The sequence below is a fragment of the Rhinolophus sinicus genome, linkage group LG01, assembly GCF_036562045.2.
Source record: "Rhinolophus sinicus isolate RSC01 linkage group LG01, ASM3656204v1, whole genome shotgun sequence".
Classification (NCBI taxonomy): Eukaryota; Metazoa; Chordata; class Mammalia; order Chiroptera; family Rhinolophidae; genus Rhinolophus; species Rhinolophus sinicus.
Genome location: NC_133751.1, coordinates 39119898 through 39145576, shown reverse-complemented (window position 1 = coordinate 39145576; position 25679 = coordinate 39119898). Strand labels below are relative to the sequence as shown.

General features: G+C 35.4%; 1 protein-coding gene across 1 annotated transcript in view; it reads left to right on the top strand.

Moving 5' to 3' along the window:
* Window positions 1-25679, top strand: part of SPATA16 (spermatogenesis associated 16) — a 209288-nt gene that overhangs the window by 156725 nt on the left and 26884 nt on the right. The window contains exons 7-8 of the mRNA XM_019734941.2: window positions 18089-18235; window positions 19304-19416. Coding sequence (XP_019590500.2) covers window positions 18089-18235; window positions 19304-19416 — 260 coding nt within the window. The remainder of the gene's footprint in view (window positions 1-18088; window positions 18236-19303; window positions 19417-25679) is intronic.

The following is a 25679-nucleotide window of genomic DNA, read 5'->3' as shown; positions in this document are numbered from 1 at the left end:
TCCAACCCCAAACCACTTCTTACTCTCCACTAAGGTAACTGCTGTCCTGATTCTTAGAATAATGACTTATTTACTTTTCTTTATAGTGTTAGCACCTAACTATGCATTTCTAAACTCTAAACTTTGATTTGCCTGTTTTGAAACATTATAAATATGAAATCATAGAGTAGATATTCTTTTGTATCTGGCTTTTTTTTTCTCAATATTTTGTTTATGAAATTTATCCGTGTTGCAAAATGCATTATTTGGTTCATTTTTATTGCTATATAATATTCCATTATATATATAGTCCAGAACTTATATTCTGGACTACATATTCTGCTGGTGATGAACATGTGTGTTTTTTCCCGTTAGTGGCTATTACAAAAAACTGCTATTATAAACATTCTTACATATGTTTCCTATTGCAATATATCTGGGAGCAAAATTACTGAATCATACAGTATATATATATATATATATATATATATATATATATATATATATCCTATATTTGTTGTTTTCTGTTACTTTATGTTTTTAATAGCCATTCTAATGGATAAGAAGTAATATCTCATTGTGGTTTTGATTTGCATTTCCTCAGTGATTAGTGATGTTGAGCATCTTTTTATGTGCTTATTGGCCATTTGCATATCTTCTTTGTAGAAATGTCTATTCGAATCCTTTTAATGGAGTTGTTTTGTTGTTGTTGGGTTGGAAGTGTTCTTTATGTATTCTGGACATTAACCTTTTATCAGATAATGACTTGCAAATATTTTTTCCCATTCCATAGGTTGCCTTCTCACTCTGTTGATAGTGTCTCTTGATGTACAAATTTTAAATTTTGATGATGTCCATTTTATCTACTTTTTTCTTTGGTTATCTGTGCTTTTGGTGTCATATTCAAGAAATAATTGCCAATTCCAATCTTATGAAGCTTTGTCTCTGTGTCTTCTTCTAAACTTTTAATAGTTTTAGCTCTTACACTCAGGTCTTTGGTTAATTTTGAGTTAATTTTTGTACATGGTGTAGGGTAAATATGCAACTCCATTCTTTTACATGTGGATATCCAGTTTTCCCAGAATCATGTGCTGTAAAGACTGTCCTTTCTCCATTAAATGATCTTGACACCCTTGTCAAAACTCATCTGACAATGTAAGGGTTGATTTCTGGACTTTTTATTCGATCCCATTAGTCTATATGTCTGTCTTTACGCTAGTGCATTACAGTTTTGATTATTGTAGCTTTGTGGTAAGTTTTGAAATCAGGAAGTGTGAGACTTCCAACTTTTTTGTTTTTCAAGATTGTTTTGGCTCTTCAAGGTTCATTAAGATTCCATATGAATTTTAAGATGGATTTTTCTCTTTCTGAAAAAACTCTGTCGGGATTTTGATAGGGATTGCATTGAATTTGCAAATTGCTTTAGGTATTATTGACATCTTAACAATATTAAGTCTTCTAATCCATGAACACAGGGTTTCTTCTATCTATTTATTTTTCCTTTAATTTCTTTTAGCAACATTTTGTAAATTTCAGTGTACAAGTCTCTCACCTGCTTGGTTAAATTTATTACTAAGTATTTTATTCTTTTTGATGCTACTGTATGTGGATCATTTTTTAATTTTCAATGTTTATTATGCTTATACATATTTTTGTGGTTTTACTATATACATATATGGATATACATATGTATCCTTAAAAGATGTATAAAATTGTCCTCCAGGTGTTTAGAAATTCATATAATTGTTATTTTTACTATTTTCATATTCCTGCAAGTTTCTTTTATTCAATGTTATAATATCCATCCAGGTTTATACAATATGCTCTAATTCATTTATCTTCAGTGTTGGTATGATTTACCAAAATTTATATATGCAATTTAAATATTCTTGTCATTTAAGTTGTTTCCAATATTTTGTTATTACAAACAAAAGTGGTATGAACATTTTTGGTCCTTTTGTATATGTGTGAAAGAGATTTTCTGAAGTATATACTAAGGAGTAGAATTAATTTCTGTGTCATACAGCATAAGCATCTTTAACTTGTTAAACACTGCCAACTTGCTTATTAAAGTGTATTTTTGTTTCAGCCCTCTAAATAACACTGTATAAGTATGTCTACAGATATAAATCATCATCAATCTAGTACTGTCAGACTTTTGAAAAATTGCCAGTCAGTGAGTGAAAACAATACCACACATTTTTTAAATACATATTTCCCTGATTATTAATCAAGTCGAATATCTTATCAAGTCATTTGTTGACCTATGGTTACATTTCCTTAAAGGATACACAAAATTGTTCTCAAACTTTTCAAATTTATGAAAATGACACTTTTACTATTTATATATTCATGTAAGTTGTATGTTCATATCCTTTGCTCATTTGGTTTTCTGAATAGTTTCATTATTGATTTATTGGAGAATTTTATATCTTATCCCAAAAAGAGGCCTGTATTTTCTATGGTGTCTTTTGATGAACAAAAGTTTACATTTTATAAAATTTCAATAACTTTTGGCTTTGTCTTGTTTAAGAATGCATCCTTACTTGTACATAAAGATATTCGTTCATTCTCTTTCTTGTTCTATCATTCTGGCTAGGAGCACAACACAATATTGAACAGAGAAAGTGATAGCAGGTATTCACATGTTGTTCTTTATTTTAAAACAAAAGATTTTAAAATTTAATCTTTAAATATAATGTTTACTGTAGGTTTGTGAAAATATTCTTTATCAGGTTAAGGAAGTCCCCATTTATTTAGATTTTGCTAGATGTTTAGCATTGCTGACCCTCTCTATGGTATATTTATTTTTTTCTTATTTCACTACTTTCTACTCTTATATCTATTATTTTCTTTAGTTCATATTTTGGGTACTTATTCTGTTATCACCAAATTTATTTTATTAGATTGTGAGCTTATTAATTTTCAGCATTTCCCCCTTTTTTAGTAAAGACAAAAAATTTCTCTCCAAGAATAATTTTGGTTGCATCCTACAAATTTCGAAAAACAATTTACTGTATTTCACCTTAAAATATTTTCTAAGCTCTAATATGAAAAGTTTGAGCCATGGCTTACTTAGATATGCCATACTTAGTACCTACCCTGTTTCCCCAAAAATAAGACCTAGCCGGACAATCAGCTCTCATGTGTCTTTTGGAATAAAAATTAATATAAGACCCAATATTATATTATATTACATTATACTGTATTATATTATATTATACTTTACTATACTATATTATACCCGGTCTTATAGTAAAATAAGACCGGGTCTTATATTAATTTTTTTCCAAAAGATGAGTTAGAGCTGATTGTCCAGCTAGGTCTTATTTTTGGGGAAACATGGTAGATGTAAGGAAATGTTTAGCTTCTTTGTTATTGATTTTTAACCTAATTGCATTGTATACAAAAACATAATCTAAATTATAATAATTCCTGAAATTATTAAGGCTTGGTTTATGGCCTAATATATGGTTAATACTCCATTTGTTCTTGAGAAGAATGTATTGTTCTCATTATCAAAAGCAGTATTTTTATGTGTCCATTAGTTCAAGCCTGAAAATTACCCACATCTTGTGGATATGCTACTAATTTTTTATATGTTCAATGTATCAATATATAGAAAAAACATTAAAATAATCCACAATGTTGATGGATTTCTCAGTTTATCCTTGTAATTTTGCCAATTGTTACTATTTATGCTTTGGCTTCAAGTGCATAAACATTTTTATATTTTTTTAAATAAAAATAATTTATTACAGTAAAAGTCACATTGCCTTTAGTCACCCTCAAAATATGCCCCCTCACTTTGAACACACTTATTCCATCATTCTTGCCAGTTTCTGAAGCAGTTCTGGAAATCCTCTTTCATGAGTGTCTTTATTTGATCTATTGTGGCTGCCTCGATGTCCTGAATCAATTCAAAATATTTACCTTTTATGGTCATTTTGACTTTAGGGAAGAGCCAGAAGTCACACAATGCCAGATCTGGTGAATAAGGTAGCTGAGGACACATCGTAATGTTTTTATTTGACAGAAATTGATGTGTGACATGGAGCGTTGTCATGATGGAGGATGATTTATGGCACACTTTAAAACACAACTTCTCTCAACCGTAGCTCATACCTGACTGACTGTACTGAACAAGTTGAAACTTGTCACACACTGTTCCATGCACCGCTTCCATATTGAAGATCCCTGCCTTTCCGTTGGATGGCACTTGGCAGCAGGAGTCACCATATTTTGTGATCACACCTTGTACATTTCAGTTACCACATTTTAGTTATATAACACCATTCCCCCACTAATAGGGCTCAAATGTAAGTTATTGTGGTATATAACCAGGGATAATTACATAAAAGATAAACTTCACCACTACCTCTTCAGTCCACAAATCACTACATCAGTAATAAATGTGTATCAAGATCCATGACCAATCGCATCACTTCTTTCACAGCTGTTGGTGATTGGCCACTGTGCATCGGTTAGTTTACATACAGACAGCAAGGTGTGTCGCTGTGTTACCTCCTTGTCTTCCAGTGATAAACCCACTTCACATCTTACAAAAATGGGTAATCCCAACAGGGTATTGGCCAAAACAAAGATGAGCATGAAAAAAAGAAAACTGGTAAAACTGGCAGTGAAACTTGAATCAAGCGTAAATGGGGTTTATAGAAGAAACAGCTGAGCAAGGGTATGTCAACACTATTGCTGCTCGAAAGGCTTCAGATGTGCAGACACAGGGACTTAGAAGAAATCCACTCATCTACCAACATAAAGGAGCGAAAGGATGAAGATGTCCTGAGGAACTGATGCCGGCAAAAGCTTCACAGTAAAGGAATTCCAGGAGAGAGTTCATAACATTGAAAGCACAGAGGATATAATGTTGGAAGCTGATCCAAACTTACAAAGGAGTATGCAAATTCACAAAGGTATAGAAACAATGTTCCATATTATGTTACACAACAAGATGAAGAAGGGAGAAACTGTATTATAGTGCTCTTGACAAGTTTGGAATTCTCAATGTTGCTAATGTCTTCCATTACAGCATACTAAATCAGGATTAGTTTCAGTGTTTTATTTTCCTACACACTTATCATGACAGGAAGAGAGGTTTTCACGTTTTAACAAAATTTTTTAAAGGTCCTGGGACTACTGTCCTTTTTCCCAATGGTCACTAAGAGGCCGGCTCCCACTGTTGCCGTGCGTCCTGCGCTGCCCTGCAGAGTGAGGGCTGCCTGCCCCCTCTGGAAGGCTGGAGCCAGAGTTCAATCATGTGTTCACCGACTATGTGTTGGGAGATGAGGTAGGAAAGCGAAGCAGGGGTTAAATTCTGGAGAGCCTCACATGACTTAGTACTGGAGATTAATGACAAGTTCCTCAAGGCTAACAGCGGACCACTAAAGGGATTTCAGGAGAGTGGCAGGGCAAGATCTGCACTTTACAAAATTAACTGTTCATATGAAGCAGTATGGACTTCAGGAAATCTGTACTAAAAGAAGCAATTGAATGAATTAATGAGAGATTAGGAGTCTCTAAACCAAGGCTGTGGCCCTCCAGATGGAGAAGCCATCTTTAAGAAATACTTAAATGTAAAATTGATCAAAGGTGGTGACTAACTAAAGATAGGTGTTGAGAATGGCTACAGATGTCTATCCAGGGAAATACTTGCTAACGTTTGTGGTGAATGCCATGTGCCAGGCACTCTCCTAGGGGCTTTACATCTACAAATTAACTCAGTTAATCCCCATAAGTTTAGGAGGTAGGTTCTTTTATTACTGTCATTTAGAGAGAAGGAACATGAGGCACAGAGAAGGTGAGTCACTTGCCTAGGGTCACACAGCTAATAAGTGATGCTACTGGAACTGGGCCAGCCTATTCAACTCCACAGCCACAATCTGAACCCATTCTCATCCCACTCTTCCAGGAAACCATCCTCTTTCCATGCTTGGCCCCGTCACTGCACTTACAGCCCTCTCATGCTGCCGTCCCTTTCTACCAGGCTGCTTCCTTCCTTCTGTCCTTTATCAAATACTTACTGAGCACCCATGCATACACTTTTAATATTGTTAAACTTCCTTATGAATTGTATGTTATTATGCAATCACACTCTTTAGACTTAATGTTTTGTGTATTAAAATGTATCTCATCTGATATTAATATAAAAACACTAGTTTTATTCTGACTAGTACTTTTCTGGTATTTATTTTCAGCATTTTATGTCTTTATATTTAAATATTCTCTTAAAATTAATACATAACTGAACATTTATTTATTTATTTATTTAGTCAATCTCTGTCTTTCAACAATTTTTGATTTGCTTGAGTTTTTCAGCTGCAATAGAAGTTTCTGAAACACAGAAATCTTTGTCTGTTTTGCTCACTGATATATCCCATTGTCTTAAATAGTGCCTGGCACATAGTGAGTGCTAAATAGATCTTTATTGATGTAGTCTGTTTCTACCATGTTATGAGCTTTTATTCCATGGGCTTCCCCTCTCCCAATTTGCCTTCTTATATATTCTTCAAGGTTTTTTCTCTTCATTTTTCCTCTTTACAGGTTTGTAAATTACAAATTATGTTTCCATTCTTTTCAAGGATTATCTTTGACACTCAAATATGCATAGATATCTTTACAGAATTAAAGTTTAATAATTATTTTTACTGAACAAGATACAGGCCTTAAAATACTTTAACTAAACTTACATGCCTAAAATATAGATACCATATTTTATTCCAACTTGGATTTTTTACGTCACTCCTCAAGTTAGTTATTATAGTCATAATTGGTTTTACACAGTTAACATTTTTTCTGTAGTTATCTTCTATACATATCTATCAATTTTTTCTTACATTTCAGTTTTTCTGGATTTTATTTCCTTCTTTGTAAAGTACATCTTTTAGAAGTGCTCATAGTGAGACCCTGTTGGTAGTAAACTCTTGGTTTCTGATTGTCTAAAATATTTCTAATTCACCCCGGTTCTTGGATAACAGTGCATCTGGGTATAAAATTCTAAACTGAAAAATTACCACTTTAATGATATTATTTTACTGTCTTCTGACTTGTGTCATTGCTGTTGAGAAGTCAGATCTTTGTGGATAATCTTCTTTTATGTCTGGTGCTTTTAAAATTATGTCTTTATTTGATGTTCTACAGTTTAACTGAAATGTGTTACATGTATTTTTTTTCTTAATCTACTTGGAAATCATTGTGCTTCATAATCTAAGGAATCATGTCTTTCATAAATTCCGAATGACTATCATCCATTTTTTTAAATACTCCAGTCCCTTAATGCTTACTATTTTTTTCATTTAAGAATTTTAACTGAACATTTGTTACTTCTACTCATTCTATCCTCCATGTTACTGTAACTATTCATTACATTTTCTGTTTCTTTGTCTCTCTGTGCTGTTTTATTTCTCCCATTCCTTAATAACCATCTAAAAATTTCACCCTTTTGACCAGAGTCCCTTGACCCTCTGCCCTTTTCCCCTTTTGTTTCATTCTTATCACAGTTTTCTTTACTCATCCCATTTCTTAATAACCATTAAAAAACTTTTACCCTTCTGGGATGAGTCCCTTGACTCTTCTCTCTTCCCATTCTCTTATTATTATACTGTGTTGTTAGCATGTGTATGACCCATGATGGGAAGCCGAGACAATAAATTTGTAAGGCTTTCCCAACTGCTGTTCTATTTGCAGCAGTAAGGTTACATGGAATGCCCCTTAACCCTAGCATTGACCATGACCTAGGTAATGGACATATTTGGTAGGTGAGTATTTCAATTATCATAACTCCAGTCTCACATTGCTTACATACAAAGCATACCACTCATTCACATGGGAGTTAAAAAGTCCTCCTTCTCAGTGTAAACAGACCTTACCAATCTGGCTGTTTCCTTGGTAAGAACTGGCTGTGTGTCTAGATCATGCATCACCATCTGTGATTGTTTCATAGTGAACTATGGGTCCTGCATCAACCCAAACATGCTTTTCCACTCTGCAGCCTTTAAAAACAACTGTCCCTGAATTAGTCACTTTCACAATCCATTTTAGTAAAGGTTCTCCAGGAGGCTAATGATATTGATCTACAAAGTAAAACAAATTAAAGATCTTATTGGCTTTATTCAGCAAAGCATGAATCAGGCAGTATCCCATCTAGCAAATAGAAAAATGGTCCAAAGAATAGTATAAAGTGAAAGGCTTTTATAGGAAGAAAGGAAGTGAGACAAGGAAGTTATTAACAAAGAGTGGATTGTTCCAGACAAGGTCACCTTCTGGGGCAGCGGGAGAATGGAAGGGATATATCAGGTGATTACCTCACTAGTGCTGACCAGGTAATCCCAGATTGACTGGTTAAAGTTTACATTCCCGGAAAAGGTTGAAATGACAATTAGATTAGGTATTAATTATTGGTTTGGTGATGTGGGCTTAGCATAGGTGAATTTATTTGGGGCCTGTTGTCTCTCTCTCTTTGTTGATTGTTCGCTTGTTTGTTTGTTTGTTTGTTTAAACAACACTATATCCTCTAGTTTTAATGGTTTCATAGTGTTGCCTACTTCCATTTGGTGATCAGAAATCTTAGAGCTACTCTGTGTTGTTCCCACCTAACTTTTCCCTTTGGAGGAGTCTTTGGGGCTAGTGGTCAAAGCTCAGACCAACCAAAATCTGAACTTGACCCAGCTTCAAGGTCCAACCCATCACTCTCTTATGATATTATTTTAGCTGCAACAGATAATAATAATCAAGGGATTGCATATATCACTTTTTTTCTTAATGGTTTTTTTTTAGGCATCCAGTGAACCAACTTCCCAAAAGTTGGAGTCATCTCTACTATTGGTAACGCTCACTTTTAATAACTGATCATAGCACAGCTGCAATTTTATACCATGAGTGGCTATCCAAGATCAAAGATCTTCAACCCTAACCCTTTCATCCTTTCCTTTCCCAAACCACTTGTTTCCAGGAGCCAGGAATGGGGCTGAAAGTTCCAAGCTTCTAATCAAGGCTTGATCTTTTTTTTGACCAGCACCCATCCTAAAAAAAGCTATCTAAGGTCCTGTCAAGAGTCTCCTCATTAGAACAAAAGACACTTCTATCATTCTTTATCACTCAGGAAAAGTCCATAGTTATAGGAGCTCTGTGCCAGGAACTGGGGACAAAGGCCAAACATCTTTCTATGATACTATACGATTTCTCACTTACGGTAAATTATATGTCTGTGTATTTTTTACTCTTGGGTTCAAGCCATTATTCAGTGTGGTTTTTATCTGTGAGAATTCTGTACAGTCTGTGTTGACTTTGCATTCTTCCAGAGAAGATTTTCTATTTCTTTCTCCAAATACCAGAAAGTACTATTATCAATCAGAGAGCCTTTATTTTTAGAGTTGAGATTTTCTGGACTACCTAGATAGTAAATTCAAATCTTATCCCACATGTCTAGAGCTAAAATTCCTAAAGGAAAGAAAAAATCCTACCCCAGGCCCAGATAAGTCAGACAAATTTATTTTAACTTCCTTTATCAATGGTTGGATTTTTTTTTATCTCTATCATTTACTGGTTCCCCAGTCTCACCTTTATTTAAGAACGTATCATACTATATTGTTATTGACTGTATACTGCATGCACCAAATGGTAAGCAACATGATGGCATTCATTATCCTACTATTTTATCATAACACCTGACACATTTATGTAAACTCCAGTAAAAAAGGCCTACAAATATTTGTCAGGTAAATTAGATCATTAATTCTTCATTTAAGTTATATATCTCATCAAGATTATTTCTAATATTTTATCATTTTTGTTGCTATTATGAATTAAACCAATATTCTCATTATACTGTATATTTTATTATACCTATATATTTTAACTGACTTTTTAAATCTTACATCTGTTTACTTTGAGTTTTGTGTATTTCCTTTTTGATACTTTACTGAACACTTGTCTATACTAATTGATTTTCAGTTTACTCTCTTGGATTTTCTATGTAAATAATCATCTATCCTTATGTAATGCTAATTTGGTCTCTCACTTCCAATATTTACATCTCTCATTATTATTTCAGGTCTTATTACTTTGGCCTGAAATTCCAAAGTTGTAGAGGGTAATAATAGTCTTAATAATAGTAGTCAGGGCAGCCAGTTGGCTCAAAGTTGGTTAGGGCGCAGTGCTCACAGTACCCAGGTCACCAGTTTGATTCCCACATTAACCAGAGAGCTGTGCCCTCCGCAATTAGATTGAAAACAATGACTCTCCAACTAGATTGAAAAAAAAAAAAAAACAACTTGACTTGGAGCTGATGAGTCCTGGAAGAACACACTGTTCCCCAATGTTCCCAATTTAAAAAAAAAAAAGACCGCTTAAATATTTTAACATAAAATAATAGTGGTCAAAGGCAATCATTTTGTTTCTGAGTTTAATAGGAATAAAACAAATTAAAAGTAATTTTATCACAACCAAACTGACTAAGAATAATGAATAGTGAATACTGAAAAGTAATATCTAACACCTAATAATCAAGAAAATCTCTTTTTTTAGATTTCCATATGTAAAGAACATTTTATCAAATCCTAAGTCAAAGGCTGCTGACTTTCAAATTGTATATGTCCACTACAGGAAATTATTGAGTTATTACCATAAGATCATTTGCTCATGAATCATGATAAGTCATGAGTAATAATAGTTTTTGTACATGATAATCATGGTGATTCTTTTTTTTAATTGTCTTCAATAATTGTATTTATTAAACAAAAATTTGTAGGAAGCCAATTTCAACAGAAAGCAACAAAAGAAAATCTCTGGTCTCAGGAAAAGAAATTGCTGTGCATCTCTAGGATGGCATTACTATTATTATTTTAATCTTAGGAACATTGTGAATAAGATAGCTGATCCTCTTTACTTCTGACAAGTATATATGAGCCTTATAAAACACATTTTGTGTATTAATCTCACTTAAGACTTCATCACCTGTCTCTTACATCTCCTTTTGGTCTGTTTTACCCAAATATTCTTTTACACTTTTTCTTATGTTATAAGTATTTATGTAAGGCAAGTCATTACACTTCTAGAGTGGGATATAAACAAACAAATAAGTAGATGACCAGTTCAGATAGTCAGGATAATAAAGGCTTTCAGATTATATAAGACTTCTGTTAGCATTCTTAGTTAACTACCCAAGAGTCACTTTCAATGAGATGCAGAATCTAACCAAAAGTGGAAAAATAATAATTATGATAAAGATCAAAAAAAATTATTCTAAACATTTATTTTTATTATCATCTCATATTTGACTCTAGTTATCAGTAATTATATAATAATATCATAATAATGGCATCACCAAGATGTATTCAATCTTTGTACTAGTTTTAAAATTAGTAGTTCCTAATCCTTAAACTGTTATGTTTCTTAAATGAGGAAAATATTTTTCCCAGATAGTCAACTTGAAAGGTTAATAACTATCTTACATCTCAGCTACAATATTCTAGGGATTCTATAGTATTTGCAGATATACTGAACTACTAGCTAAATCCCTATATCAGAAATCTTTTGTTTCAGGTAGTAGGAATCACAGGTCAAACTAACTTTACTATTTTAAGTTTTAAAGGGGGAGTAGGAGGCATGAAATACACTGACTTATATAACTTAAAGATCCACAGGCAGGACTGACTTTAAATACAGCTTGATCCAACAGCTCACTCACTGCTCTATTTTCTGCAGTCAGCTTTATTCTCATTTACCTGGTGTTCTACTACCTACCTGCACCATGCCCTCAAGTGCTAGCTCTTGGTAAAAGCAAAAGGCTCAAATGTCATTACAGATCTTAAATCACACTGTCCTAAGGAACAGTGAGTGCCTCTTCCCTGCAATTTACTGGGACTCACACTTTCTCATTCGCCCAAATTGCATTGTATGCTTACGATGAACCAAAACTGAGGTTGAGGTAATGCCATTGTCTGATTGGCTGAATTCAATTAGTCTCACTTTTAGAGCAGGTATGGATTGAGAGAATTTTCTAAGGAAAAAAAAGGGGGGGAGAAGAAAAGGCATGCTAGAGAGCCAACCAACCAATGCCCATTCCAACCCTTATATAATGCATTAATACAGCCATTTATGAGAATTATAGTAACATTGTATTATTTCACTGACTGTGAGCCTAATCAATATTAAAGGAAATAGAAGTATCTTCAATGTTTAATGATCTCAAATCTACTTTGGTGGACATGGAATTAAGGAAATGCCCGAGAATAAATATAATACAGCAGGTTATACATAAAACTTTGGAATCACTAAGAATTTAGATTGAAATGAACAAGCACTATGCATAAAAGTCCTGAGAGAATTACTTGTTTTTCAAAGTTTGTATATGTATTATGACAGGAAATACACAGATTGGTTTTGGAGAACCAGCAGCCCAAAGTGAAAATTAGGAATCTTGGGAACGAAAACCAATTTTTTCCACTTGTATCTATAACTCTGAAATTATAATGAAGGTCAGAGGAAAATATAACTTACTATACAAAGATTCATTATACATATAACTTTCTCACACATCAAATGCAAAAATCAAAATATGCTATCTATGTTTTTAAAAGTAGAAGCTGTTTTATTATTTATGGGGAGCAATAATGATAACTTAGCTGCAAAGTTGCTGCCTTTTGCTCTTTTCTTGCTGACATGAATTGGTGGATAACTTCCAAGATAGAAGTATTGGCATTAAAAGGAATACAAGATAATACTGAGAAAATAACTGGGAAAGAAGTAATGACAAAGTGTTGGCATTATGAAGGCACTGTAAAACTAAACTCTGAAACTGATCAGTAAAAAGAAGTCATATAAAACTGACATGGTCCCATCTCACACTGAGCAATTGGGACCTTTAGAAATGAGATTTGCTCTAACCCAAAATGTCAGAACATTTTGTTATGGACAAAGGGCAGAGAAATGACATAGACACCAAAGAATGAAAAGAAAGTGAAACTTAGAGAAATGTGATGATAGAACACTATCAAATTTGCATATTTCTAAAAGAGTTTTAAAATCTCTATGATTTTTCTTTTAAAAAAATTGCTTTGAAAAATTCATTCACAATCTGCCGGCTGTGGTTATGATGAGGTGTCCAACTGAAGGTACTGATGACGATGGCATATATGTTTTGTACTTTACTTCTAGGGAGCTCAAATTTTATCTTATGGATATTTAACTTCATCACAAATAAAGCTATCCCTCATATATGTAGATGAGTCTGCTGATCTACAGTCAATATTTCATATTTTTGCAGATACTTTTCTGGTGCTGCCACAATTGCACTATGCCAGACTCTCTATTAATCCAATTTGCTTTGTGACTAAGAGTCCATAGTTCCCAGAGAACACGTGGCAGCAAAGGTACAACCTGAGTATGAAACTAATGCCTCTATCCAGGCAAAGCTGCTCTGCTCATTTGCGCATCTGCTCCACTGAGTCATCTGTTACAGATTATTTTACCTCACTCCCCCTTCATAAATTGAACAGAAATCATTTAAGGTTCAGGCAAAATGAAGAGCAAAGACTGTGTGCTACTCTTTTCTAAATTTAGTGACAGACATAAATTATGTCTCAAAACTTTGAACATTTCACTAGTTTTGATTCACAGAAGTTCTATTTTAATTTGGACCATTAAAACCGGTTGAGCTTAGGGAGTGAATATAACTGGAAGATGTGAACTTTGAGAGGGTTAAGTGTATTGGGGAAATGAGATGTACCCCCATGAAGCATTAGGAAATTCACTCTGGAGTGAATGGTATAGAGTGTGAAGGGGGTAACGAAATATTCAGGAAACCCTTCATGGATAAGGTGGGACTTAAATTAGGTACATCTAGGATGATAGTGATCAATTGAACAAAGGAAAAATGGGGAGAATATGTAGGTGTTTCTGGGTGGAAAGCACAAAGAAAAGTTCAGAAGCAACATAAGCAAAGGCTGGTACAACTCAGTGGAATCAGCAGAGCTGAGGATAAGGTTGATACCGGAGAAAACATCGGAATTAGGTATCAATTGTACAACAGATGCACATAGTTGAGACCCTTGACTACCAGGACAGAAGTCACTGAAGTTCCTGAGGGCAGATGTGACAATGACAAAGGCAATCCTACAGATATTAGGTGATGGTTCAGAGATATATTGGCATGAAATGATACAGATGGCATTGAGGCTGGTTAGGAAACTTTTTCTATAATCCAAATTTTATGTGATCACAAATTGACCAGGGTAGTAGCACTGATTATGCAAAGAAAGGAGTTAATGTGAGATGTATTACAATGGGCAGGTTTAATTAGCTTTTGAGACTCACTAAATGTCAAGAAATAAGAGGAAAGAAAAATCAACAGTGGCTTCTAAACTTTAAGCCACAATAAGAGGGTGAATAATAGCTACCTTATAACATATTGTGAAAAGCAGGGAAGAGGGGAGTTGTGATGACTATGAAAATCATTTTTGAGGAATCTATTGGCTGTGTCTGAAGTAAATTTTGCAAATTAGAATGTCTCCAGTTGTCATTTGTAAATACAGTGATGGAATTTGGTGATAATATTCAGATGAGACTATAGCTTTGATCCCCAATCTTTTGGTTAGAAGTAATAGCTAAAGCCACAGAATGGAGAAATTCCCCAAGAGTGTATTTGTATGTGTGAAGAACATACCAGTAAGCCAGAGACAGTTTGGAGGAGCACTGAATGAGAAGGCAGGAGGAGAAGGGAGAAAGAGGAGCTAGTATGTACGTATGTGTGTAGGAAAGAGGGGGAGACGGAGACAGACAGTCAGAGAGACAGAGACAGGAGGCAGAGAGAGAAAGAGAGACAGAGAGACAGACAAAGAAAATGACTGTCACTGAACTTTAAGGAGGTGACTTTAAGGAGAAGGAAGGCGAAGGACAGAAGGTCAAAGGCCATGAATAACTTGGGAACTTGAAAACTGGTCAGTCCCAGACTTCAGTGGTACAATAAAAGTTCTCGATAAAGTGCAAACTTTATCCTCTTTGGCTGCAACTTAGACATCTTTCATTTGGACGGGGGAAATGAAATATTATGTTTCTGAAAGAAATTTAATCTTCACAATCTATCTTTGATATTCTTTTTTAAAGCATCCACTTCCCTCATGGTAAAAATTTGGAATTGCATCATCTGTGCAAACTGATTGTTTATTTTTTGTTTTTTAAGATTTTATTGGGGAAGGGGAACAGGACTTCATTGGGGAACAGTGTGTACTTCCAGGCCTTTTTCCCAAGTCAAGTTGTTGTCCTTTCAGTATTAGTTGTGGAGGGCGCAGCTCAACTCCAGGTCCAGTTGCCGTTTTCTAGTTGCAGGGGGCACAGCCCACCATCCCTTATAGGAGTCGAACCGGCAACCTTGTGGTTGAGAGCCCACTGGCCCATGAGGGAATCGAACTGGCAACCTTAGGAGTTAGGAGCATGGAGCTCTAACCGCCTGAGCCACCGGGCCAGCCCACAAACAGATTTTTTTTAGATAATAAATTGGTCATAGTCATCTAAATTTCATCTCCTAATGTGATAAATTGTGAAGAAGTGCATTCAAAGATTTATTTGTCCCAAGTTTTCTTCTGACATGACAGAAGCAAAGAAGACATTTTTAATCAATTCAACTTTTCTACCAAAGGACAATATAATCTGGTTAACTTTCCTATCCATCAGAGGCACGGGGCTTTTCGGACGTAGGTAGAGGTTTATGAGCATAAAATTGAGAACAATTAGCACTCAAATTAATGTTACATGAGATTCGACATCTGGTAAGTGTTTCGTCATTTTGGGTCATAGACCACCTGCTCAGCTAAATGTTCACACAACTGCAATTTACACTGCATACAAATGGAATATGAATGATACTTTAAATTGTTTTCCCTCAATTTAACAGAATGTATGCAGGGACCTCTCATATTTTGATACTTTGACTAGAAATTAATAATGAATTAATAATACACACTCATAGGATGAAACATATAGGATTAAATGGAACAGAAAATACTTCTATTTTTTGCAAGCATATTTCATAATAAATTAGCTATAGTGCTAATATTAGTTTCACTCATCAATTTAATCACTACCACTCTTAGTATTGGTCTCATCTTTACACATCAAATATTTAAGAGCAAGAAGATATCAACCTCTCAAAGTCTTTGTTATTTATAAAATAGAGCCCTCAAACATCTGGCTGTTACTGGCAATAGAGCTGTACCAGAAAATCTGCACCAAATCTCCAGATGCTTCCTGCAGTCCACTACAAACACCAGTCCATGCATAATACATACTATCTATTTTGAGCTTCAGGACACCAAGCCTCCAAGAAAACTTCAATGTAGGCCTAAAAGTCTTGGAGGTGTCCTCTCTGAGCTGGAGTATTCTTTAGTGCTGACAGGAGGCTTCAGGGCATCTGAGATCCAGACGTCTATGTCAATATGTTAGATATATCAGTGGGGGGGGGGAAGAGGAGGGTTAGAACAGCTGTAAAACCTACCTACACCCATTCAGGGGCCCTCTAGTCATGCAGCATTCCCCAGGGAGCCAAGGACATCCCCATAGGACAATCCCAGACACCATCACCAGCATGGCGAGAAGATCGTGGGACCTTCTAAGCTAAGGAGCAAAACCACATTAAAGAGCTGACCATAACCAGGGAACAGTTATCAGCTTTAAATTGGGCTACTCAGTAAATTTTAGTCTGAACAAAGGGTTCTACAGCTAAAGAAGGGTGGACGGGGAGGGTCAATAAAAACACTCATGGTTTACTCTGTCAACATTTTTTTTTAAAGAAATATTACAGATAAACATGAAGTCTATACCAGTTGAGTTCTTTTTTTTTTTTTTTAATTTATTGGGGGTGACAATTGTTAGTAAAATTACATAGATTTCAGGTGTACAATTCTGTATTACATCATCTATAAATCCCATTGTGTGTTCACCACCCAGAGTCAGTTCTTCCATCACCATATATTTGATCCCCCTTACCCTCATCTCCCACCCCCCATCCCCCTCACACTCTGGACCAGTTGAGTTCTGATTCAACCTTAAAGATGGGTCTTTAACTAAATCATAATTCAAGGATCTTTGAAATTTCATCTTTTCCCCTTTCTGGCAGTGTCAAGTAGGGAGGGCTCGTTAAACTCTCTGTTCATCTTCCTTCATTTGAGAAGTCTTTTAAAATAAACCAAAGCCTTATTATTCAGAAAGGAAATAAATGAATCTGCATTTCAAGATCCTAAGGCTGACATTCATCCCTACCCCAAAGGCAATCCATAGGCAAGAGCGCTGAAAGCCTCATGCCACGGTTAGTCCTTGGGTCTCTGGAGTCAGACTGCCCGGTGTGACTCCTACTTTGTCCACTTGCAGGCTGTGTTCTCAGGCAAATCATTGCCCATCTGTGTACCTCAACTTCATATTTATACAGAGGGACAACATCACCAATTTTGTAAAGTTTTAAGATTTATAAAGACAATGCACACAAAATACTTAGAACAACATAGGTAGGAAATAAGGACTCAGTAACCATTACCGCTTACAGTCATTAAAAGCTGAGTTTTTTTAAGAACCCTTTTCATGACATTCAAGTCACTTCCTAATCTGATTACAAGTCAGTACATTTATCGTTTCAAATTTCCTTTTACAACTAGGCAGGATAGTAAACTAAATTAATTCATTAGCCTTATATTTTAATTCTCACTTGGTAATTTTTTTCTTTCCTTTCATGTAACTTTATTTCCTTAAGTTTTAAACCATGAACAGAAAAATCAGATTTTCTTGAAAACAGTCACAGATAAAAATATTAAGGCTGCAAGCTGGTCCTGAATTTTCTATTATTTTGAAAATAGGGAAATGCAATTTAGCCATATTTTATTACTATGCCTTGTGTATATTCATATTTTAAGAAAAATATAAATAATGAAATATGATTTTGATATATCAGCTAACTGACCTTTGATGCACATACTTTTACTTTGTATCTTTGATGTTTGTACTTATCATTTTTTTCCAAGTACAATTCCTGAAATCTGAAAAAAAAAAAAAAATACTTGGAAAACAATAATGTGATAACAGTCTTTAGTCTTTTTCTGTTGTATTTCAGACCTTCAAGGATTCCACGTGTTGCCTCAGACAGCTGACTGGTCATCTTTTCCTCCCCAACAATATCTCTTGACTCTTGGGTTCAAAAACAAAGAAGATGGGAAATTTTTAGAAAAAGTATCAAGTAGGAAGCTGCCAACATTTACAGGTGAATCACCTGGAGTTATTATCTTTCGATACTTTTATAAGGCAGGAGGTGTACGTTATTCATTAAGTCTTATTCATCACAAAGGCTTTGCATATAGTAAGGCCTGGGCCCCCAAAATTCTTGGGTTATAATTAACTCCTCCCAGTCTTTTCTGTGGGTTAGTTAACAATACCTGGAATTCTGGTTCCAGGAAAGCTTCCTGCAAAACCAAACACAATCTCAGAGTATCCACCTTCCTCATTCCAACCATCTCACCCCAAGCATACTATGACCAATGTCTATTCATAGGTCACTTAAAGAATACAAGCTTTTGTCATCATTAATTAGCAAATGGAGAAGATAATTGTGCCATAAAACTATTTTATGAAATGGAAACTATAGCCAGTGACAACCTTAAATCACTTAGATTATCTGCTATTGTATTAATATCAGTTCCACTCTTTTCTTATATAATTAACCAAGAGCTTAGATCTCCTAAAGAGTACTTTAATTAAATGGTGTTCTGTAATTCTAGTTGAAACTTGCAAGAAAATAGTCACAGGGAGTTGAAGTCTGAAACTTCTGGGCTGAATTCACGACCAGGTTGAATTTATTCCTTCAGCCCTACCCACATAATTAAGGATTTGTATTTTGTTTGGCACTGTATCCTCTGAGGCTTATCTCAACTTTGAGCTACATTCAAAGTCAATGCGATCTACACACTTGAATAATGCCTGGGAGGAACAAGACAAGAATCAGACACATTTATGACAACATTTTTTTCACAACTCAGGGAAAACATACTCTGCAGAAAGAGGTGAATTGTTATAGGCTGTCTCTTAGATCTCTCAATCACAAAACACAACAAAATGAATAAATGATAGTCTCTAAAGGGCAATGTCTCCTCTGCCTTTCTCCTCATAGATCTTTCATTGTTATACACGTGGTCCAGGGATGGGACTGGTTTCTGTACTAAAGATTTTATATCTATTAACATTGGAGCTATCTGTTTATAGCTTGCCAAAGAATGCATTTTGAAATGGAAGTCTGGAAAATATAGTACAAAAGTTTATTGTTACAATTTTTTAGAACATAAAACTCCCTTCGGTCTGCTGACCGGAGAAGACGCAGTGAGACAAATGGAAACAACGGGGAAGAGAATCTTGCCAATATTGGATTTTATTAGAAGCACCCAGTTGAATGTAGGTATATGAATTCTTTTAATATTTGTCCAATGTATAAAAATTAGACAATTCTAGAAGTATGGCATGTTTATGGTGCAAATATTGCAAGTATTGGAGGATTTTAGAAACTTTCATAGTAAACCTCCTTTGCAAAAAACTAACCAAAATTTAGCTAATGATTTTATTTTAAAACATATTCCAATGGTATGCGTTGCAATTTCCTGCATTTATAAGGCTTGTGTTTCTTAAAAGAGCCTTTTCGCTGTGCCTTCCTGATATCTACTTCAAGGTTGCAGTGAATTTCTCATTTCAAATCAATAAAAAATTTTTAGCAAATACAATGCTTTCCCTATTTCATGTATTGGGCCATTCCTTCAAACCATCCCATTACCTACACGAGAATTCAGAGCTTTTCAAGTTAGTGCCACCACACCACACTGAGAAACTTAATACTACTCTAAACACTTACTCTTTGTATACGTTTCACATAAATGATCTAATCCTTTTTTCTGATCCAGGAAAAATATGCCTTTTGGCTTTTCAGTCTTAAAAAGCCCAAAATAAGAAATGAATTTGCTATTTTAACAAAATTCAAGCCATTGTACTGAAAGTACATAAAGGGATCTTCTCATTCACAAGCTATAAAGGCTGCAGATTCCTCTTTTTTAATACAGTAGCCCCTTTTCTACAGTTTTTCTTTCCATGGTTTCAGTTTCCTGAGGTCAACCATGATCCAAAAATATCAAACTGACATTCCAGAAATAAGCAATTCATACATTTTAAATTGCACACCATTCTGAGTCACTCAGTTCCTCTCATCATGTAGGCATTGTATCATATCGCATCATTACAAGAAGGGTTAGTACAGTACTTACAGTATATTTTGAGAGAGAGAGACCACATTCACATGATTTTTATTATAGTATATTGTTATATTGTTATAACTGTGCTATTTTATTGTTAGTTATTACTGTTAATCGCATACTGTGCCTAATTTATAAATTAAACTTTATCATAGGTATGCATGTATGGGAAAAAATGTTCTATATGTGTCGTTTCAGGCATCCACTGGGGGTCTGGGACATATCTTCTGAGGATAAGTGAGGGCTACTGTATTTTATGAAAGGTCTATAAACAGGAAATTTTAAAGAATTTTCTTTTTGTGGATTTTGTATTACATCAGTGATTTGATGTTCTTACCTTACAAGTGGAACCAAGGGGGTCATCACAAATAGCAACTTAACATCTGTTCAGCAGTTTATCTGCTCAATAACATTATTCAGGATTTTAGAAAAGCTGTAAAACCCTTAATTTGTTTGCATTATTTGCAATTCTATGCATTTCAAATACAAAAGTACATTTTTTCTGATTTTCCTACTGTGTATCTCTCCCTCCCCACAACTGTGTTACACCCAATTATCTCTTCTATATTTCTGTTAATAAGAAATCCATCTCTGTCTTAATCATCTTGGGCTGTCCTAACAAAATACCACAGACTGGGTGACTTAAACAACAGACATGTATTTACTCACAGTTCTAGAGGCTAGAATTCCAACATCAGGGAGCCAGCATGGTCAGGTTCTGATGAAGGCCCTCTTTCTGGTTTGCAATTGGCCACCTTTTTTGCTGTATCCTTACCTAGCAGAGATGTCTCTTCTTATAAGGGCCCTAATCCCATCGTAAGGGCCCCACCTCATGACCTCATCTAATTACCTTCAAAAAACACCGTCTCCACATATCATCACACTTGGGCTTAGGGCTTCAGGATATGAATTTGGGGTAGACACAAACATTCAGTTTATCTCTGACTGCACTACAAATTTTGGGGACTGTTCTTCAGTTCACCCTCTATCACAAACTCCTCCAGACACACAGATACACACACATAACCCCTTACCCACCTCCCCACCCTAATTAGAGATACACACATATCACCGGCAGCATCAGGCCCTTGCAAACAGTGAAAGCTTTGCTAACAAGAACCATCACCATGTAGCATTACTTCACCTTGTCCGCACATGCTTAGCCTGGTGGAGCCAGTGTGCTGGACGTTGTGGAGGTGATCTGTCTGTGCCCTGGCTTTTGGGGTGAATACCTGCCAGACCTTATCACTTGTCAGGGAAACGACCACATCATCTGTTACCAACTCAGATCTCACAGTGTATAGTGAATGCAGCTTGTGCCTATCTAGGTATTATGTACTTTTAAAATGTTCTTAACTCATTTTCTTCTCACCTTTCACATGGCATTCTGACCACTTGCAATTTGTATATGCATGTATCTTTATGTGTCTATAAAGGAGATTTAAAATCCCTATAGTAATTAAGATTTTTAGCATCTAATTAATAACTCAATCTTCAATAGAATGAGTCAGTACCACTCTGCTAACTGCAAGGAATTTCAACTTTCCTATGTTTGCCTCTGTGGAAAATAACAGTTTTTGAAAGATTGCCTCAGAGAGTTTTAATGGAAAGAAGTGAGTGATCCTGAAAGTACCCAGGGACCACAAGTATGTCCAACTATTGGCCTTTAAGATTCTTATTATATGTCCAACCATAGCTTCATAAAGCAAGACCGAATAAAATTGTCTGCAAAGGTAACCTAGCTTAATGAAGCAAGTAATGAGTTGCTGAGTAGAAATTATTCCTATGCGGTACCATTAACTGTAACCCAAGCAGCCCTCAATGGTGTTTTTCAGATCCCTTGAGGTATGTTTTTTCTTGTCAGACATCAAATGCCATCCACTTGAATGCTTAGGCATTGCATTGCCCTTATTAGCTGCTACCCTATTTTGTGGCACCTGCAGATAAAGGCTTTGGTCCAAGTTTGTGCTCTAGCTGTGTAATCTGAGGGCAAGTCACTTAACCTCGGAGCTGTTTCTTCTCATTTATAAAATAGGCTGATATCTGCCAGGCCCACCTTGCAGAGTTGTTGTGAGACCAAAAGTACATAATCCATGTTGAAGCGCTTTGTAGAATATTACAAACTGTAGAAGTTTTCGTTATTTGTATTGGTTTTAGTTTGCTTTGACAAGAGGACTATTTTACAGACCTTTCTTTTTCTTTATATAAATTGTGTACTTTGAAATCACATATTCTTCTAAATGAAGATTGTGCAAGTGTCCTGTGGATTTCCAATTTTTTTTCTTAGATCACTGATATGTTCAGTGTCACAAAAGTTAGGTACCTTTGTGCTTTGCATCACAAAAGCAGAATTTGAGGTACCGTCTCAAGGCATAGATCTACTGCACACAGTAGGTCTTTCCTGGGAACATGAATTTTCACTTCTTGCCATGAGGTGTGGTAGACACAGTTGAGCATTCTGGTATGAAGGAGGTTTCTACATGTTAAGCAATGATTCTCCTTATACTCTGACACCAGTCTCCTTATCTTTATAAATTCCTTTGCTAGGCATACAACAACACATGGCCAAACAAGAATGATTCTGGCATTTTAAGAGTTATAATCTAAAATATTCTACCACCTCCCTATCTGGTGGCTTTTAATCCCACTGAACCTCAGCCCCATTCAACCCGTAACTCTGCTTTAATGGTCCTTTTCCTTCTCTAGATCTTTGTCCTAATTATTGCACATGCTACCGGACAGCACTGTGCTTTTCCATTCGTTAACTTTATTGGCTGCTGTCAGTTTCAAACCGTATGTACCGTGCTTCCTAGGCTAAATGTTAAAGAGTTAAAATAATAAAATCTCTTGCCATGCATGAAACCTCCTTCACAGGCTGACTTGCCAAAAAATGACCCAACTAACCATAATTTTAATGCCTCATTAACTTTACTTTTAATTTCTTCCAAGCAAAGCATAAAAAAATGTTTACACATGCACATTTGAAATAAACAATAATATGTGTTTCCTACCCCTTTTTTTGCAGTGAATATTTCTATATGTTATACTAAATGGAAATATATTCCAAACACTTGGGCTGTGCTTTTCAGTGCTATCATGTAGTGCCACTTACTTGACAAACATTTATCCATACCTGCTATGAAATCTAGCAATTCTAACTTGAAGCCTTCATTTGAACTTGCTATTTACCTAACCTTCATTGTACCTGTGTGAGGTTTTAGCTTCAATCATTGCCACTTTATTACACTCTCTCCAGCAGCTAAGGAGCCCTTTGATTACTCGTGAAATCTCATTGGGAGGGCTACTTCCCATTAGATTTAGCCCTTGCTAGCTAGCATTAGATGTTTAAGGTAATTCCTTCATTTTTTTTTTTTTATTATTTTCTTAAAGCAACAGCATCAGAACATTCCTGCTGGCAGTAGATATTAATTTTTATTTCTTTTTCACTTTGTCTCTCAAAGACCATTGTCCTGTATATGTAAAATATTCATCTGTAGTTTCCTGATAACCAGTATTGCATTTGGCTGGAGGCTGGGGGAGGATGGGTGACTATTAGCAGTCAACTATATTCTTTTTTTCTAGTATTTGATTTGTATGGCGTACTCCCTGTTTTGTCATGCCTCCAACAATCAAGCTAACAAAGCACCATTGCCTTCCACTAGTTTTATTTTCCTAATGTTTTGGAAAATTACACTGATACAGTATGTTCCCGAGCAGGCTTCAGTTGTTTCTGCTCTTTGGAGCTGAGTCACTACACCTCTATCCTACAAGCAGCCCCATTGTTTATTTTTTTTAAAAGACAAAGAAAGCAATTTTTCTTCAGAAAGAAAACGGTTTTTCCTGCAACTTGCTTTCCTCTATTTGACAGAATCCATTGTTTAGTTACATGTTTAAACTAAACGGGTAGGCTAGCTATTTCGTCAATTTAGAAAAAGGACTCCAAATCCACAGTTTGCAATCATCGCTCCTATAAGTTTATAGATTTTCAGATAAATTATTAATTTCAGAGAACAAATCAGCAGGGCTAGAAGACTATAACTCAAATGGCATAGATAGGTATAGGGCCAAACACAATGCCACGGTGCTCGACCTTCCTCTATTACCAAGATTCTAGAAAAGTGCCAACTTCTAGAGGTTGGTGTCAATCAAACTATGAGTATGACATTTCAGAAAGGACTGTTTTCTAAATTCAAGCTGAAATTCAGATGCTCTTTAGTAATGCCGGTTTCTAATGATTTTTCTCTTAAGAAGAGAGTCTATTTTAAGAAAGAAAAATAATGTCTGCTTTCTCCAGTTTCTGGGGGGGAAGGAATCTGTTTTGTAAGTATGGACAAATGAAAATGGTCCTTGCTCAACTACTAAGCTTTAAGGTGGTTCTTCAACTTGTTTACGATATTTGAATATTTTGGGGTACCTAGCTAAAATCCATATTTCTAAAAACACATATCAAGAGATTATCCCACATAGGACAGTTTAGTGGTTACCAAAGGGTAAAGGAGGGTGGGGGTAGTAGAAGACGGTAAAGGGGGTCAAATATATGGTGATGGAAGGAGACCTGACTCTGGGTGGTGAACATACAGTGCAATATATAGATGATGTTTTATATAAAATGTACACGTAAAACCTACGTAATTTTACTAACGAATGTCACCACAATAAATTTAATTAGAAAGAAAGAAAGATTGTAATTCACTGAGTAAGGCCCAGGACTCTTCGTAGTTAACACAAAAGCCTAGTGATTCCAGTGCAGATGGTCCAGGAGGAACCATGCCATAGAGGGACACTGGGCAGCCAGCCTTCCTCTTCTGAGCACCAGGATGTGGCATGAAATTGCCAAACTAAATTCTCGTATGACTTCCAATTTCTCATCACCCTCCAAACAGTAGAAAGTCAGGCTTTTCTTTTAACCCTGAGAGATTCCCCTTTGTCAGAAATACTTTTTTCTAAATGTAAATGTAAGAATTTTATTATAAATTTTGCTTCTCCTATCAAGCATTATAAAGTATATTAAACTTTTTAGGGAAGGTAATGTTTCCTCTTTCATGACCGGCAGTAGCAAACACATAAGTGGGCCACCTTATTATAAGTAGGCCCCATTTTAAGAAAGCCCAAAATACTAGTCGATTCGCGGGGGCTGGTGGCCCTTAAAAATATAGACAATGGTCTATTTCAAGATAGATCATGTCCGTTGTTGGAATGGTCCTAGGAGTCAGAATAAAGTGCTATAATCCCACAAGGAGAGGAGCCAGTGTCCAAGGCCAAAAATGAGATCTAAAGATAAAAGCAGAGCTAAGGTTTGATGTAAGCCATTGGGGTAAACAGAATTCAGTGTGTATAACATTTTTCAGGATTCAACTTGCATTTACAAATATTATTTTATGTAAACAAGATAGTGGGCAACTCTTAGCTCTTATGATG